At 41.6% G+C, this 17,653-nt stretch overlaps 3 protein-coding genes and 1 non-coding gene across 4 annotated transcripts; 2 read left to right on the forward strand and 2 right to left on the reverse strand.

Moving 5' to 3' along the window:
- Positions 1–301: 301 nt before the first annotated feature.
- Positions 302–375, reverse strand: trnat-agu (transfer RNA threonine (anticodon AGU)). The gene has a single exon. It is a non-coding gene; the product is annotated as a tRNA-Thr (tRNA).
- Positions 376–1,013: 638 nt separating this feature from the next.
- LOC139929741 (zinc-binding protein A33-like) lies at positions 1,014–3,115 on the forward strand. The gene has a single exon (XM_071922742.2). It carries the CDS (start codon positions 1,014–1,016, stop codon positions 2,445–2,447), a length of 1,434 nt encoding a protein of 477 aa, XP_071778843.2. The 3' UTR covers positions 2,448–3,115.
- Positions 3,116–3,536: 421 nt separating this feature from the next.
- On the forward strand, positions 3,537–14,172 carry pus7 (pseudouridine synthase 7). The gene is made up of 17 exons (XM_071922732.2): positions 3,537–3,612; positions 3,854–3,970; positions 4,875–5,195; positions 5,291–5,375; positions 5,866–5,982; positions 6,434–6,578; positions 7,977–8,088; positions 8,838–8,915; positions 9,126–9,254; positions 9,960–10,085; positions 10,186–10,247; positions 10,389–10,549; positions 11,027–11,153; positions 11,732–11,833; positions 12,216–12,345; positions 12,682–12,773; positions 13,507–14,172. The coding sequence occupies exons 3-17, from the start codon at positions 4,885–4,887 to the stop codon at positions 13,641–13,643; spliced, it is 1,914 nt and encodes a 637-aa protein (XP_071778833.1). The 5' UTR covers positions 3,537–3,612; positions 3,854–3,970; positions 4,875–4,884; the 3' UTR covers positions 13,644–14,172.
- A 1,644-nt stretch (positions 14,173–15,816) lies between these two features.
- On the reverse strand, positions 15,817–17,194 carry LOC139929744 (endonuclease domain-containing 1 protein-like). Its single transcript, XM_071922745.2, has 2 exons — positions 16,850–17,194; positions 15,817–16,686 (listed from the first exon to the last, which is right to left on the reverse strand). The coding sequence occupies exons 1-2, from the start codon at positions 17,141–17,143 to the stop codon at positions 16,081–16,083; spliced, it is 900 nt and encodes a 299-aa protein (XP_071778846.2). The 5' UTR covers positions 17,144–17,194; the 3' UTR covers positions 15,817–16,080.
- Between the last annotated feature and the right edge of the window lie 459 nt (positions 17,195–17,653).

The following is a 17,653-nucleotide window of genomic DNA, read 5'->3' on the forward strand; positions in this document are numbered from 1 at the left end:
TTCTTCAGGCAGTTTCTGGGGGTAAATACTGCATATGACAAGCCATTTTAACATGCAATAACTCAAGCTCACCAGTCACCATTACATGTTAAATTATATTTCCACTGGACAAAATGCAATTGTGACTAGTCAGAATGAAAATGTGAGATATGAGAGCAGTCAGAAATGCAAATAACTGAACCTTGCTGAGTTCAAGCTGCTTTTACGTCTCTTTGAATGGGTGATAGGACCTTGCTTTGTGACAATTCAGCCTGTAATTATGCAAACTGTGGAAAAGTCGTTGTAATATGTGGAAGTGAAAAGGCACCGCTGGGATTTGAACCCAGGATCTCCTGTTTACTAGACAGGCGCTTTAACCAACTAAGCCACGGCGCCGCTGTACGACCGCTGCTCGTCTAATCTCTCTCGATTACTCCAGAAACCTGCTCATGAGTCGGAGGAGAAAGCCATTTATTAGTCATATATCTCTCGGTTAGATTCCACACCAACGGTATCTCACTAACAACACCATCTGCTGGTAACAAAATCAGATGGTAACATTTCCTACAATTAATAACTAGACACCGTAGTAAGCTAGATCTAGTGCTCACCCTCCCATTTATATATTTCACTGTTATTATTATATTGCATTAGGTATTTATTTATTTTTGGATTTCTGTATCTATATATGATTATTCTGTCTATAGATATAAATTATGGGATGTCCTGCTGTGAATTAGCAGATGATGTATGTTATTAATTTAACCATATTTGTTTCTTTTGTTTGTTTGTTTTTCTTTTAAAAACCATGCAGTTTCTGATGTATTTGTGGAAGTGTGAGGCGGTAATAAAGATAGTTATGAAAAATAATAATTTACCGTTGAATGTTTAAGTGAAACTGAAAGCAGATTTGGACGTTGTGAACAGAGCAGAGACGCCATTACACGGTGTGAGATCCCTACCGAGCTGATGATTATAAGCAGTAAAGTGAAGGGAAGTGATTTGGTGAGTCTTGCAATTGAAAGTTAATTCGAATGGCTGAGAAAACTGCTCTTTTGGAAAGTTACTTGAGCTGCCATGTGTGCTCAGAGACTTTCAGAGATCCCGTGTCTCTGGGCTGCCACCACAGCTTCTGTTCCAGCTGCCTGCAGAAATTCTGGGAACAAGCTAAAAGCAAAAACTGTCCAATTTGCAAGAGAAAATCCTCAAAGGAAGATCCAACAGTGAACTTTACACTGAAGGAACTGGCTGACTCCTATGCTGGGACACAAGCAGTTGGGTCATCATCTGAGACGGATAAAGGAGAGGGGAAAGTCAAGGTACTGTGCAGTAAACATACAGAAGAGCCTAAATGGTTTTGTACAGAGGAACAGAAAGCTGTGTGTCATATCTGTGAGTTCCCTCTCCACCACGGTCACAAGGTGGTTCCTCTAGAACAAGCAGTCAGCGACCTGAAGGAGCAGCTGAAATCTGACTTAAAGTCTCTACAGGACAAGAGGAGCAAATATAAAGAGGTTGAGAAGACGTACAACGAAGTGAGTCACCACTCCAGGAACCAGCTGGCGGCCACAGAGAGGCAGATCAGAGCAGAGTTCGACAAGCTCCGCCAGTTCCTGAAGGAGGAAGAGGAGGCCAGACTGGTGGCTCTGAGGGAGGAAGAGGAGCAGAAGGGGGAGACTATCGACAGAGAGATGAAGATCATTCAGGAGAAGATCTCCTCTCTCTCAGACAGTATCGCAGCTGTTGAAGAAGACCTGCAGAAACACAATGTGCCATTCCTCACCAGTTATAAACCCACTCAGACCAGCGCCAGAGCCCAGTGCTCGCTGCCGGATCCGAAGCTGGTCTCAGGAGCGCTGATAGATGTGGCCAAACACCTGAGCAACCTGTCCTTCAGAGTCTGGGAGAAGATGAAGGGGGAGGTCAAGTTCAGTCCTGTCATTCTGGACCCAAACACTGCAAACCCCTGGCTCTCTCTGTCCGATGACCTGACCAGTGTGAGACAGGGAGACACGAAGCAGCAGCTCCCTGACAACCCAGAGAGAAACAGTTGCTATGCCAATGTTCTGGGCTCCGAGGGCTTCAGCTCAGGGAACCACAGCTGGGAGGTGGAGGTGGGAGACCATCCTGCCTGGAATGTGGGTTTGGCAAAAGAGTCAGCTGACAGGAAGGGGAAGGGATCTCCCTTACCAGAAAACGGAGTCTGGTGTTTAAAGCATCACAGTGGAAAATACACAACTGGGCTTGGTGAGACCGTCAGAGTGAAGAAGAGTCTCCAGAGGATCAGCGTCCAGCTGGACTATGACAGAGGGAAGGTGGCCTTCTACAACCATGAAGACATGTCTCGCATCTACATTTATAGAGACACTTTCACTGAGAAACTCTACCCATATTTCTCTGTTGGAAAGGCTGGTGACGCCAAGACTGTTGATATCAAAGTCTGGCCAGATCCCTCTCTTGAAAAATAGATTTGGGACATCATCAGATGACAGACTGGTAGCCTATTTGCCTGTTTTTTTTAGATTATCGCTCATTATCCCGGTCAGCAGCATCTTATTTTTAGTCAGACAACAATATAGTGTATATAAACTGTACAGAATAATTTGCAGATTTTTTTTTTCTTTGTTTCCTATGTAGTCCAAAAATGACAAATCTCTGTTTAAATGTAGAGGGGAACTTTCAACAAAATTATTACAACAATTCTTATCATAGAAAAACATTGTACAGATTGTATAGTTGCATTTTGTTGCTTAATTATTTGTTTTTTGTGCAAAAAGACATTTTTTTTCCTCAATATTTGAGTGTTGTGCATTTGTATGAATTATACTTTCACTATGGACCAATTCTTATTCGGTCTGGCTGAACACAAGCGGTTCTATTTTAGCTTTCAGGGTTTTACTTTGAAAGCTGAAACCACAAGTGATGACAATGAGTAGCATGGTCTACTCATGTAGGAAGGAAGATTGTATTTTGTAACAGGATGAAGCTAAACATGTGCTACATTATTATCATGGATGTTTGTTGTCAACTGATGTGAAGGAGAATAATAAATGATTCAGCTTATCAACACTGAAGTTTTATATGAACAGCAATTGTGATGTCTACTGTAGCCTACATTCAAAATACCTTTACTTGATAGCACATTTTTGTGATGTTTGTGTATAAAATACAATTAAAATTGGATAATTTCATCTATATCTTTTGTATTTGTTTAAAAGGATCATTACAATAGGATCATTACTACAATAATAATCCTTCCACCTAATGCATGCTGTGATAGGTTCAAACCCTCTAAGACTAACTAATAGTGAAATTAAACTATTCTTGATGTTTTGGGGACCTCCTGTAACTCCTTCAAGGACCCCTGAGAGTCCCTGGACCCCACTTTGGGAACCACTGGTCTAAAATGTGAAGGAAACATTGTAGCGTGGATGCTCTTTTAACTTTGGTTATAAATAATCAAGCATGCAGAAAGCAAGTCGCTGATTCTGTGATTGGCAGGTCCGTAACCAATCGTCTGCAGTGGGAGGGCTTTACGGCAGGATCTGTTTCCGGAATCAAGCACACACACGTGTGTGAGGGAAGTCTGGCGTTTCTCACTGTGCGCAGCCTGCTGAACCTCACCAGACGCAGGTAAAGAAGCAGGCTTTTTGCTAGAAACAGCAACGTGTATCTTTTGTGTTATCAGCACTGACGATTTATCTAAGTTTTGATGTGTTTGTTTTATTGCTAGCTACATCAACTTTAGCTAGCTGACTCCGCTCCGTCATTGTTGACACTGCGAGTGCGCTAGCGGCTTTGCTAACGTTGTTAATGAAAGCTAACTTGGCGATTAAAGCAATGTCTTCCCCCATTTGTTCCATATTTCTTGTAGTACCTGCATCAAGATCACCCTTGGGTCCGTCAGGAAGTCTCTGTGTGTCTTGAACAGCTGGGAGGAAAGTGTTTTCCACATCCACACCTCTCTCTTGCTACCTCAGTTCAGCAAACAGTAAGTCAACAGTAGCATCGGTTTCTAGATCATTGGTGTCCCCACAAAACGAAAACTTTGTCTTGGATTCACGACGTATTCAGTGCAATCATGAACGGTGCAAAACAAAACAATGCGATGCAGTATTAACAATTGTAATATAAAGCGACTGATGCACATAGGTTTAAGTATTACAGACTACAGTATTAACAGACTGCAGAATGTAAGTATAAAGTACTGGTGCCTAGAAGTATTGCAGTTTTAATGTGTCGTAATTAGTAAGTGGCTTCTAATACATACATTAATTATGTATTTATTTGTGTAGCCTTTATTTTACCAGGAAGCCCCATTGAGATTCAAAATCTTTTTTCCAAGGGAGACCTGGCCAAGAAATGGCAGCACCCAATTATTACACAATAAAACATACACAAACAGTACAAAAACAGAAAAATACTAAAACATGTACAATAAAAAAAGGTCACAATTTAGATCAGTCTTGCATAAGACTGTGAATAATTTGTTTGAACTGATTTAGGGGAATAAAATGGTTGAGCTGGAGCTTTGACTGGAGATTGTTCCAGGACCAGGGGGCAAAATAATCAAATGCCTTTTCACCAAAAACAGTTCTTGTTCTGGGAACTTTAAGAAGAATGCAAGATTGTGATCTTAGACTGTAGGCATTGCTGGCAAATTGGAGTGTGGTCAAGTAATGGCTTTATAAATCATAGTAAGTTAAAGTGACTGGTGCATCATATCAAAATGATGTTGCTGGTAGAGGGTAATGATCAGATAAGTTCACTGGGGTGTGTTGAGTCCAGCTCAGGGGACTGAACTGTCATACATATTTGTGCATACATTTGTGCTAACTCATGTATGTTTTATTTGCAAGTGCAACACCCATCTCTTGTGTCCCTTTTTGTCACAGCTTGGCACCCATGGAGGAATCGGAGCCCATGCTGGTCCCTGCCCAAGGGGGAGAAAAGAGGGGCTGTCCAGAGGAAGAGGCGGAGGAGGAAGGGGACGTACCTATGAAGAGACCCAGAGTTCAGAAGGATCAGAAGAATGGAGGTCATTCCCACCGAGACGCGGAGGGAGAGCCGGAGGGAGATGGAAGCGCGGGGGAGGATGGAGAGGAAGATGGTGAGACCTTTGCTGACATGATGAAGCATGGGCTCACAGAGTTGGACGTGGGCATTTTGAAGTTTGTCAGTGACCATGCAGGCTTCTCGGGTATCCTGAAGGAAAGGTTGGTACTCTAGTGTCAGTTAAGCCTTTGTGTACCTTTCCTCTAAATGAATTAATTTGGACTGTAACAGTTGACGTCATGTGGTTTGTGTTCAGGTATTCTGATTTCGTGGTGCACGAGATCAACAAGCAAGGCAAGACCGTGCGATTGGATGACCTCTCCATTCCTCCAGAGGCTGAGGTGAGATATTAGATGCAATTACCATAAATAATGTCACCTTTCTTGACTACTCTCTCTGTCTGAAAGGGGAATACCACTCAATTAAAAAAAAAAAATATTATTTCTTTGTTTGAGTAACAGTTCAGTCAATATTTGTGAACATGAAAATCTCTCTCCCTAAGTCAGAAACCAGAGAACTAAGACTCAAACTTGTCATCAAGTTGCAAAGGCGCGATACTTGTAACATTACTCTGATTGATTGATGATGATTCTGAATGTGATACTGCCTGAAGTAAACAATATAGAAATTGGGTGAGAACTTAATCTCTCATATGACTCAACGTAGTAGAAATCCGGTCCTCCAGCCTGCTGTCTCGTGAAATTACACATTCCTTGACGTAGTGTTAGCGTTGTTGCTTGAGGGCGGTGAAGTCCTGGGTTTTTCAGTCCTCACTGTGCCAGATGATACTTTATGTTGACATTTTTTTGTGTTGGGTTGGTCCTGTGGTAGGAGGTCCCAGAGGCCCAGCAGCCGCTAGAGGAATCTGATGTGCTGACCGAGGAGCAGAAACAGCAGCTTGGGGAGCTGCAGCTCTTCAAGAACAAAGAGGGCAATGTCTCAATTGAAGTGAGTCGACTTTTTGTTCCTTAATCACTGGACGACTCTATCTGCTAAATTATGTTTTAGGCTTTAATTCATTCATGACATATAACCTTTAGTCAACCACTGAAGTCACAATGAGACCAGGGCTCCTGTTTAGAGTGGGCGATGTGTGCAAGGCAGAAAAATAAAAGCTCTAATGTTTGGGCAATTAATAAGACATCACAAATCCAAAATATGTTTAAGAACATATGGTAGACATAGCAAACAAAGAACTGACACTAAATGAAGACAAGAGCATTGCAGGGAAAGAAACGCATTCACGACATTCCTAAAAACATAAACATTCAATCAGGACTCTTTACACACTCATGAAGTCCTCCAACCTATTCTTGGTATGCCATCATGTTAAAACCTACCTGGATACACACACTCTCAAGAGGAGGAATAGGTTTTTGTCCTTTCTTTCTATTTGTAGGTGGTGGATGATACAAAAGAGAAGCGGACGCTGATCCACAAAGCCATCAAGACCCAGTTTCCTGGTCTGGAGACAAAGACGGAGGAGAGGGAAGGCCGCAAGTTCATTGTGGCCTATCATGCTGCTGGGAAGAAAGCTCTAGCAGGTATGTGGAGAATAGACAGAACAGAAAAATATCACTCTAGATTTTCTGATCTGTTTTCTGCTACTAGGTTTATGTCTTTGAGTTGAATGAAACTCACTGCACCTTATTTCATGCCTTTTTAGGTGCTCAGGCCCTAGGTGCTCAGGAATTAGCACAAATGCACACCATCAAAAGTGCAGACAGTGATAATATCATGTCTGTTTTTGCAATTAAATACTAGAGACGTATACATAGAGAACTCCTTCTATTGTACCGTATTTTAAACGGCATGCCTTCACAGCCTGCACTCTGTAATTTGCCATTAGGCCAAGTTGAAGTTACGGCTCTTGGGAGTACCAGAACTCAGTGCAATTACCCTTTAATGCTGTCATTAAAAGTTATCAGGAGTAACTTTACTTTATGGACTTTACAAGTTATGGAGAGTAATATAATCTACTGTTTTTCTTTAAACCACCTGGACAAAATCTTGCTGTTTTTTTTAGGGATCAGAAAAGGGTTTTGTTGCATGCAAATTGATGTCTACCATGGCCTCATCTGCCCCATTGCATGTGGTTATAGTAGAGTTTTAGGTTAAGATCATATGATGCATGCACTGGTGCATGTGCACGACCAACACACCTGCATGATTCTGTCTAGATTTTGTTTTGTTTTGCTTTTTTAACTACCAAATCTTGGTTTAACTTTTGCATTAGGTGCCTTGAATATGAAAGGAATTCAGATGTCTTGCACTGGTGATACATTGACCATTTATTCAGTGGAGTGCTTTGATCTAAACATTGGCTTCATCTGTTCAGACCATAGTGTCCAGTATATAAAAACAGTTATTTAAGAGACAACAGAGGAAAGCAAAGATACATTAATGCGGTGCCAAAAAACAAAAATTTATCAGCCTATAAAGTTTGATGATGGTTTGCTGCCATGTCCCTGTTGCACCCTTGTTGCATAGCCAATTTAAATGCAACACTCCACTGCCTCGGGCCCATGCATGCAGAGCTCACCCCTGCCAGCTTGTCCCACAATCCATAAGCGTCTTTTTCTTAGTAACATTCTTCTATCCTCCTTTTGCTCTTCTCTGGGTGGATAGAGGTCAAAACAACAGCAGGTAAGAACTTACTGTCCACACAGCACAGAGGGAGTGGGTTAAAACCCGCATGGATTTTAGGTGGTTGAAATATTTTTTGGTGTTGTAATGACAGTTAGAGATTATTTCCATTCTGGCTTGCAGTATAATAATTGAATCTGAATGGACAAGCGTTAAATGAATTGAAAGGTATTAGCTTTATTGGTTCGAAGTTGGTTTCTCTTTTTTCAAATAAGTGTAAAAATACAAAATCTATGGAGTTGTAGTTGCCTTTTTTTGTTATTTCAGCACTATCCTTTTCTCTGTCTCCATGAAAGCTCCTAGGAAACACTCCTGGCCCAAAAGCCGTGGCAGTTTCTGCCACTTTGTCATGTACAAGGAGAACAAGGACACCATGGACGCTATCAATGTGCTCTCCAAGTTCCTCAGGTCTGGCCGCAGCGCTTTTCACTTACATTGTAAAATGACATTAACTATGTATATTGACTAAGGACAGCAATAATCCGACTATTGGCCTTATTCTAAATAAGTCAATATTCCGATTAAGCGGTTTTACATGAGTTGCTTATTTATATTCCAGTTTACATGCTACAGAGCAAAGTCCGCTTAACAGGACACAGGATAAAAAGTCACTGGAGCACACAGACAGTTTAAGTCTTTATTGAAGGTGCAAATGGAAAAGTCCTGAGCATGGTGACGGTTTCAGCCTCACCTCAAAAATGTTGGGACTTCTTTTTTCTGGTGTCAGTCAGTCATCTTTTTCATCTGTAAGCAAGTTCACAACCGCTGGAAGGCAGAGTGTGTGTCGCCAAGCTGTTGGATTGCTGCTTGTGTGGCAAAAAGCTGTGAATACTCCGATAGAGTCATAGTTCAATTAAGGTGCATACATGCCTAAAATGCCTTTCAATAATGCGACTAAATCAGAATATTCCAGATGTCGTAATGAGATTATGCTTACTCCGACTATGACCTTATTCGTGTTGAGGTAATCAGAAAATGCTGTTTACATGGCAATTTCTTATTCAGACTATTGTTTTAATCTGGTTAATGATAGATTATTGCTGCCCATAGTCACTGTCTTTTAATCATGCAACACGCATATCAGTAACCTCTTTGTCCAGTAAGAATGTGATCACAGTTTATGGCCTTCATATGATTAATGATGCATGTTTCTCTAGGCTTAGACCCAATTTGTTTTCCTACATGGGGACCAAGGACAAGAGAGCCATCACTGTACAAGAGATTGCAGTTCTCAAGTGAGTGTGAAATGTCACCAGCAAATCAATATGAGTTATGTTCGCATGAATTCTTTACATTTCTGTGGGTGATTGTAAATGGGTGTTACATGTTGCGTCTCACCAGTGCTGGAGGTGTTTCTGCTGTTGCTAGGCAGACGCTCCCTGGTGGATCAGCTTGTTATGACACAATGATAACTAATTAAAGAAACCTGTTCCATCCCCTGGCAGGATCACGGCAGAGAGGTTGGCTCACCTCAACAAGTGCCTCATGAACTTCAAGCTGGGAAACTTTTGTTATAAAAACCACCCTCTTAAGCTGGGGGAGCTGCAGGGCAACAACTTCACTGTGGTCATCAGGTCAGTAGATGTGAATAGATGCTCACATCACTGTTGTAATAGTGTGTAATACTGTGCTATTGTTATGGATGCTGGCTACCTCTAACCTAGGGGGAGTAACCAAGGGGATGTCAACCGTTGCTATGTATCCCACAATTCTTTGCATTCATGCAGAAGGCGTCTTTACTCTTTACTTGGGCCCAGAATCGCAATTAGAAAGAATGGGACTCAGCATGAATCAGAGTAGGGTTTTCTGGCACGACTTCACCTACTTCCAAGGTGCATAGAGAAGGGAAAAAGGTCTAAAACGGTCAAAACTCCAGCAACACTTGTAGTATATAGAACAACTTTATTGTTTATTATTGGTCTAACAATAAAGTTGTTCTATATACTACAAGTGTTGCTGGAGTTTTGACCTTTTTAGACTCAGTTAGCATGACACACACAATCTGACATGGAACCGTAAAATCTCATGTGAGGACTATCAGCTAGCTAATTTACAGATAATCAGTCAAACTATTTCAGTTATTCAGTTCCTCCACTCTAAAGTATCCACAGCCATCTTGACACTTAATTTATCAACGGCTAGTATGAAATCCCAGCGTTACTGCACTGGTCCCTCGAATGTCAAACAGGAACATTACCTCTTCTCCCTTTACCAGTTAATACTTTACTGTTATATGACTCTGTCTCATTGATTTATTTGTTGGTGTGTTTTGATGTCAGGAACATCTCAGGAACACAAGAGCAGGTCCAGCAGGCCATGACGTCCCTCAAGGCGACCGGCTTCATCAACTACTATGGCATGCAGCGTTTCGGCACCACAGCTGTGCCCACACACCAGGTTGGCAGGTGAGATCGTGGCATGGGGGAAACTCGTATACATTATGAGGAAAGACTAGTGGCAGAATGGTAAAGTCATGTGTTGTTTTCCTCCTTTTGTCTGTGTCAGGGCCATCCTGAAAAACGACTGGAACGAAGTGGTGGATTTGATTCTGAAGCCTCGTCCCGGAGGTAATAAATTGTTTTTCTTGCTTTCTTTTCTACCTTGTGTGAAGTGATCATAGGAAAAGTCATAGCAGGTGTGAAATATGGCTTATGCCTTAGTAATTCTAATGTTTCTCCATCTTTATCTCTTTCTTTCACCTCCACCAGCGGAGAAAGGCTACCTGGTGCGCTGCAGGGAGGAGTGGGCCAAGACTCAGGACCCGGAGGCGGCCCTGAAAAAGCTGCCGGTCAAGCGCTGTGTGGAGGGGCAGCTGCTGCGAGGCCTGTCCATGTATGGCAAGAAGAACATCATAACTGCCTTCGGACTGGTTGGTTTTCTGTTAATGATGCTCTCTCCTGAATTAGCAGTAGCCTAAAGGTGAAAGAAGGGGGGCTGTGACTGGAAGGTCACTGGTTTAAATCTGAAAATCGAGTTGAAAAATGTGGGCGAGGAAATAAGTATATAGTGAATAAGTATTATGAATTGAAGTACCGCTCTCCTCTTCCTCAATAACTAGTCAAAGTGCTCTTGAGGCCACTTAATACCCAGCTGCTTCAATGAAGGAGCTCACTGACCAAAAGTAAAAGACTCTGTTTTTACTGGGAACCTGCCAAGTGTGAATGTGTGTAACTGTATGAATTTGAAGCAGGCTGTTGTTTGGAAAAGAGCGGATTTAGCAAACTCTCCCCAGATAAACAAAGGTTTTTAAAAAAAATATCTCTTGCTGATGGTGACATATGGTTCTTTTATGTCCAAAGAGGCTTTGTTCTGCTCCTTCTGATGACAGCATTTGTTTTCTTCCCAGATCCCCCGCAACAACCGTCTGATGTACATCCACAGCTACCAGAGTGTAGTGTGGAACACCATGGTGAGCCGGAGAATCGAGGCCTTCGGTTTGAAGGCGGTGGAGGGCGACCTGGTGCTCAGAGGAGGTTAGTGCTGGGTTGGTTTGTTGGGCTGGGGAAACAAGGGTTGCTATGGTTATGGAGAAACTGGAAAAGTCAGGAAATATGACAGTTGTAATGAAAATGATACACATCCAGCAAGTTTTGGAAAAGTCATTGAAATTTGTTCATCTTTTTTACAGTTGGTCAGTATGTGATATCAAACATGGTTGCTGGTAGAATGAGGCACTATTTGAAGGAACAATAATATATACATTTAATTAATAATAATACTTACATTTTACATTTTCTGTATTTACCTGACGCTCTTGTGCCTCAATTCCTATATCGGCAAAAATGATAAGCAACCAAAATTAAGCAGTCCAAATTAAGCATTTCCAAGTTGTAATTGTAGCTAGTCAAATCTACAGTAGGATATTACAGCTATGCCACAAATAGTATATAGTATATAAACATTTATTAATTATTGGTCATGAAAAATGCACTTTATGTCATGGAATGGCATTTGTAAAAATGTGCAAGAATCCTAACAGCATGGTCAGCTCTATGAGGTTATGAAGGAAATTCCACCCTCTGACGTTGTCTCTCCCTTCTTTTTTATCAAGGCACGGCACATGTGCTTTCTGCAGAGGAGGCTGAGAGACACTCCATCCATGACACTGTGATGCCTCTGCCTGGGTTTGACGTCATCTACCCTTCTCACCATGGTAGGTTGAGAGTCTGTGTGATTTAGACTTTAGAGTTCATTTATTTGCATATTACAGGAAACGGCAAGCGTAAAAAAAAAAAACTAGCATTGAGTGCTGATGAAATTAAAACCTAAACCCCCCCACCGCCCCAAGGGGCTTATAAGAATATCTCACCTTAAAGGGAAAACTTCAAGATGGCAAACAAAATTGCTGCTGAATTGGATAAAAGAAACAAAATGATAGAAATACTCGAGAAGGGCAAATGCCGGATTAACAAAAACAAAGTGCATTGATGAAAAGCAAAAGAAAACCTAAAGTATAAAAGGAAATTGAAGGAAAATTTAGATTTAACAAAGCAAATTCTGTTGCATTGGCAGTAATGCTTCTGTCTTTTTGTCAGTGGGTAAAGGCTACAGAGAGATGCTGTCTGCAGATGGGCTGGACATCGACCACATGAGGCACAAAGTGAAGGACTACTCTCTGGCCGGAGCCTACCGGCGCATCCTCATCAGACCCAGTGATGTCAGCTGGTTAGTCCCAGTTAGCCTTTAATACTCAACCTTTTGCTCTATTACTGTTTCCCTCAGTTAGACTGTAAAACACCAGCATTTACTGTAATACTGAATCATCTATTGCAATATTTAGACAGTTAATGTAATACTGGAATATAAGCTCTTTACTATAACATTGAGCCCTTTACTATAATGCTATAATACCAAGCCTTTTATTTTAATACTGAGGCCTTTATTGTGATATTGCAATTATTGAACTCTTTGTTGTAATATTGAGCTCTTTGCTGCAATACTACAGCACATAGCAGTATTGGCTGCCTATCAGCTAGTGTGTTGTGGTGTGTCTTTGTGTAGGGAGGTGATTCAGTATGATGACCCCAGGATCCCCCTGGTCCATACTGATGTGGAGAAGCTAGAGGACAAACCTGCCCCCGTCTTCAACAAAGGTGAGTTCTTGGGCTTGTTTGGGTCTGTATTTCTAAGAGTGGTAATACACCGGGAAAATGTTTGGGGAATATAAATGGGCAGCCATCCCAGCAAGAGGCAGCAAAATGTGACTACTCAAATGTTGTTTTTTTGGGTTTTTTTCCCTACGTGATTCAAGTAACACTGTTGAAGCCCTTGGCTGCTGTGTATGACTGTCTATGGACTTAATTCCCACCACGGTCATTTTGAATTTATGTCACTCTGGGAGGGAAACCCTATCCGGAAGATTGGCGTATAGAAATACTAGCATTCTTCAGATAGACCTGACAGTTACCAAATTAGCTAGCAATATTGGGAACAACTGCAACTGCTTGAATTTAGCAGCAAGTTAGCTAGGTTGCTAGCTAGTTAGCTACTTGGGCTACATGGTGCTAGATAGCTATAGTGAGCCAAATATATTACCGTAAAATGTGAACCTATATCTCTCTGGATTGTTGAGATCCTATGCTTCTAATGCGTTTTCCAATGTTGAATCAGAATTGATAAATCTTTGTCTGCTCCGTAGTTTTCCACACAGTTTGTGACACAAGTTAGAAATGGCTGCTGTGGGAATAAGATGCAGAGTGGAGATGCAGGAATAAGAACTCTTGATAGCATCTTTATACTTGATGGTGCCTCATGTGCATATGTCTTTGAGATATGACAGCTTTTTTCTCTGTATGCAATATAATATTTTTCTCCTTCCCCCAATAGAGGGGAAGTACCGGGCTTTGAGGATGGAGTTCTCTCTGCCTCCCTCAACCTACGCCACTATGGCAATCCGAGAGGTTCTCAAGATGGACACTAGCATCAAGAACCAGACGCAGCTCAACACCACCTGGCTCAACTGAAACCAAAACACAATTGCATACACTGGACTGCTGTTACAGGCTGCAAAGCAGCTGTGTACTGTGGCTACTTACTGTTGTGAGTGTTTTAAGTGTATTATGTGAGCGTGTGTAGGAGTGATTGGGTTCTATGTCAACCCAGAGGTCATTCCTTTAAAGTTGTCAGAGTGGTGAGTTAAACTATGATATCCACTTGTACAAAGAGCAACAATTTATCATTAGTCAAAACATTTTTTTTAATCAGGAAGTTTTTACTTTGTGCTCTAAAGCTTTACTTTGTGCTCTAAAGCTTTCCTGTGCTGCAATAAGGCAGTCTATTATTTCAGCAAGGCGTGCTTAAAAAAAACCCATTTAAATGAACCTTGTGGTGCTTTTATGGACCACTCATGGAGATCTCCTATACAAGCCCTGCTGCACAGGGTACTTCACACGGCCTGTTTGTACAGAAATGTGAACTTTTGTTTTTATAACTGTAAATTGATTATGTGAGTTGAAAACACTCTTGAAGAGAGAATTAAAATGTTAAAGGAAAGTGTACAGTGTCATCGTCTGATATGAAGCATTGAGTATTGTTAATACGATACTTAATTTGTTCCCTTGTCATAATGAGAGTTTTTGTTAGAATGATTAATGTAGGCCTACTTATGAAGCTACATGATGTAGCTAAGATTAGATAAACACTGTCTCCCTCTACTGGCCATAAGGGTAAAGTGTCCTGCAAATGGATGGTCTGTAGGTGTAATTTGGGCTCTGCCAGTCTGCACTGAGACACTTGTGCTCTGCTGCTGGTCAAAGCAGGCACTGTGGAGCGGCCATCTGGCGCTGTGGCATAAGCCAGCTGGCAGGATACAGCTGCCCTCTCTCTCAAACTAAATGTGGTTACTAATCAAGTCATTCACCCTGGGGTATGTCTGCCCTCCTAATTTTGGACCATTTCTCTATTATCCGTTGTAATACTATTTGTCGAATTTGTGACCTGCTGCACCAGTGTCTATACATAGTATATCACTAAAGATTTTACCAGGAAACCCAGAGGAAAAATATATGAACACAATAACTAACTAAACCATAGTTCAGTGAAGAATATGTGGATAGAGATGCATTCAGGATCATTTTACCATTGTTATATTTTTATATCCCTATTACTCGGACTGATCATTGAATATGCCATGTTTACGCCAACCTGCAGGTGGCGTGGCAGCAGCACATCCTTGACATGCTTGGCACTCGGCAGCTTTGCGACATAATTTAGCATTTGTAGCTTAAAGTTAACAACTCAGAAGTAATTAAAATTCAGAACGCTGACATTGGCCCTAATTGCCCTTTCACTACTCTGTCCTCAGGCTATCTGCCACTAAGAGAAGTGCATAGTAGCACTACAGTCGGTAAAATGTAAATCTGTTGGTCTAATCTATCTGTGAGGAACAAAAGGCCTACAGAGGCAGATGCAGTTCAGGGCACTGTGCCACAGTGGAATGGTGGATAAGCCCATGTGCACAGAAAGATAAAGTGCGAAGGTACAACCATGTATGGTGTTTTTCATGGTGAGGTTGTGCATGGGTGTCCGTGTGCATGCATGCTTTGCTAATGCATCATCAAAGGCAACACATACTTGAAATTACATCATTGCAGCCTTTCATACAACTTAATTAATTGGCTGAACTTGTAAAAAGTATTTGAATTGAGTCTTTGTTTTTGAAATGAATTACTTTAATTACAAGGGGTATAGATAAAATAGGTTTTTAAGATTTTGACAGTTTTTGTTCAAGGAGAAACAAGTACAGAGCATGTACGATGCATGTTTTTAATCAGCAAGAAACAAGCTGACAGAGCAAGGCAAAATATCATGTATTAGGCAAAATAATATTGGATTAGGTAAAACATGGATACAAGTATGTAACAATTAAGGCATAGCACAGAAAACTGGTTGGCATTGCTAAACTTGAATGATTCATCACTTTATGGCTGCTAAATGAAAATGATATATTATAAGGATTAATGAACTACTTATTAATGAACAGAGAGGTGCTCTTTGGAGGGACAGGTAGACTCAAACTGATAGTAGAACAATGTTGGATTCTGCACTTGTAAAAATGAATAGAATAGAGTAGAATAGCAACTTTATTGTCCCCATAGAGAAATTTGGGTTGCAACAACAATAAAAAGAATAAAATAAGGTTATGATCCTAGACTATTAGGTCAACACGCTTTGGTAATTCTTAATTTTCTTTGTGTCCATGTAATAGAGGCTTTTATCTTTTGTCATTTAAGACAGACTGCCATGGGTTTTTTCTTTTTTTGGGTCACGTCTTTAGAATTCAGAACTTTTTACTAGCAAGTGAAGAATCCCAAAAGTTCCTAGTATTAGTGAAAGTTATAACTGACAAGACATTGGTCTAAATATCAAGACATACTAAATCTGAGGGATCATGGATCATTCTCATTTCTTTGAAGGGAAGTGCAAGGCACCTTGAGGAGGCACACAGTTATCATAGAAGATCTGGAAGGACTTGCCAACGTAAGTTACACTCTTCAGGAAGTCCTCCAGTTGCTGGACCGTCATCTCCTGAACCTTGTTATTCTCCTTGTCATTGAGCCCATGAGATGCAAACGCGGGGAACTTGGAGCGCTCGTCATATGGCGCGTTATGGTCAAAGTTGGCGCAACAGTAGGCTGACCACAGGTGGGTGGGGATGCCCACACGGTTGATGTTGTGGCGGCGGATTGTGTGTCCCGAGGTAGTGACCCCAGTGACCACATAAGCGGTGCCGCGGCAGTAGTTGTTGAGGCGCCTGCGGATGGTGTGCTCATGGTTTTTCCAGGGGCCGATGTTGAACTCTCGGGCCTGAGGGACCACGTTAGTCAGAGTGTAGGTGGCTGCCTTGTCATCAGGGCTGGCCTGGTGCTCGTCTGGATTCAGGTGGCCGCGCTCAAAGTTTACAGTGTTAGAGTAGTCGTCAAGCACGGCCTGAGCATCTTCAAAACTCTGATGAAGATCATCCTGAGGTAAGGGCTGCATGTCCCTTGGGCCAGACACTGTGGAGAGCTGACAGGAGGAGTCATATAAAACATATGCTCATAAATAAATAAAAAAACACAAATTCTGTCTAATAAGGCTGATTGGCAAAGGGCCTTTCTTCCCCTAAACATTTAGAAATTCTGCTCTTCCAAAGAATTAAGATAGGATAAAGCCAACAACCAGCCCCTACCTGAGGTTCGTACATCCAAGGCACATCAACCTTTTTGGCCCCATCCGAGCGCTTGAAGGTGTATGCAGAGTAAATTGGGATGTGGTCGAAGGTGTCATACAGAGTGACGAAACGTGGTTTTCCATTGTAGAACTGGCAGATCTTTTTAAATGACTTGTCTTGCAGCCCTTGAGGCAGCGTGCCCATGTATAGGAATTCCTTGCAGTCAGGTGAGAGGTTTACCTGCACCTCCGCTCTTGCCATCGCTATGACCAGTAGACAGATGAGCGCTTGATCTCTTCTGTAGGGAATCATGGAGAACCCTTGAATTAAACTTACGTCTCTACAGTACCTTTAATCCCTTCGAAACTGCGTCCCTCTGTGAGGATTTTGCTTCCACTGTGCCTCATACCATCTCAGGCCTATTATGCAAATTCTTATCTTTTTACCCTTTATACCTAGCCAACCCACAGGAGACGCCCAGGTGTGGTTATGGCCATGTCTGAAAAATTATTGGCCACCAAAATACAGAGATCTTAAATACATCTTACAAATTTAACAGCAGTTTTGGGGCCAGTACAATCATTTAATATGCATGGATATTATTTCTGATCTTTCATTCAAGCCTCATTGTACTCATGTCAGATGAACATTTCCCGTCACCATTTCTCGCCTATGCCAAACGTTCTTCATAGGCTTACTGTGACTTCTAGGAATGTCTTGGACAAAAACCTAAAGGAACCTATCTCGCTTAAAAGGTGGTTAGCCAAATGTCTCCTGAATAGCATCAACCTCCTGGTAGATCTTCCTGCTACAGCTGGCTGT

This window comes from Centroberyx gerrardi, chromosome 4 (assembly GCF_048128805.1).
Source record: "Centroberyx gerrardi isolate f3 chromosome 4, fCenGer3.hap1.cur.20231027, whole genome shotgun sequence".
NCBI classification, from domain to species: domain Eukaryota; kingdom Metazoa; phylum Chordata; class Actinopteri; order Beryciformes; family Berycidae; genus Centroberyx; species Centroberyx gerrardi.

Bases quoted from the DNA above. Each gene is read 5' to 3' on its own strand.
- LOC139929741 (XM_071922742.2), top strand. From the start codon at position 1,014: ATGGCTGAGAAAACTGCTCTTTTGGAAAGTTACTTGAGCTGCCATGTG.
- pus7 (XM_071922732.2), top strand. From the start codon at position 4,885: ATGGAGGAATCGGAGCCCATGCTGGTCCCTGCCCAAGGGGGAGAAAAG. The intron at 10,248-10,388 runs GTAATAAATTGT...CACCTCCACCAG, and splicing joins TCTGAAGCCTCGTCCCGGAG to CGGAGAAAGGCTACCTGGTG. The intron at 10,550-11,026 runs GTTGGTTTTCTG...TTTTCTTCCCAG, and splicing joins TCATAACTGCCTTCGGACTG to ATCCCCCGCAACAACCGTCT.
- LOC139929744 (XM_071922745.2), bottom strand. From the start codon at position 17,143: ATGATTCCCTACAGAAGAGATCAAGCGCTCATCTGTCTACTGGTCATA. The intron at 16,687-16,849 runs GTAGGGGCTGGT...TCCTCCTGTCAG, and splicing joins CTTGGATGTACGAACCTCAG to CTCTCCACAGTGTCTGGCCC.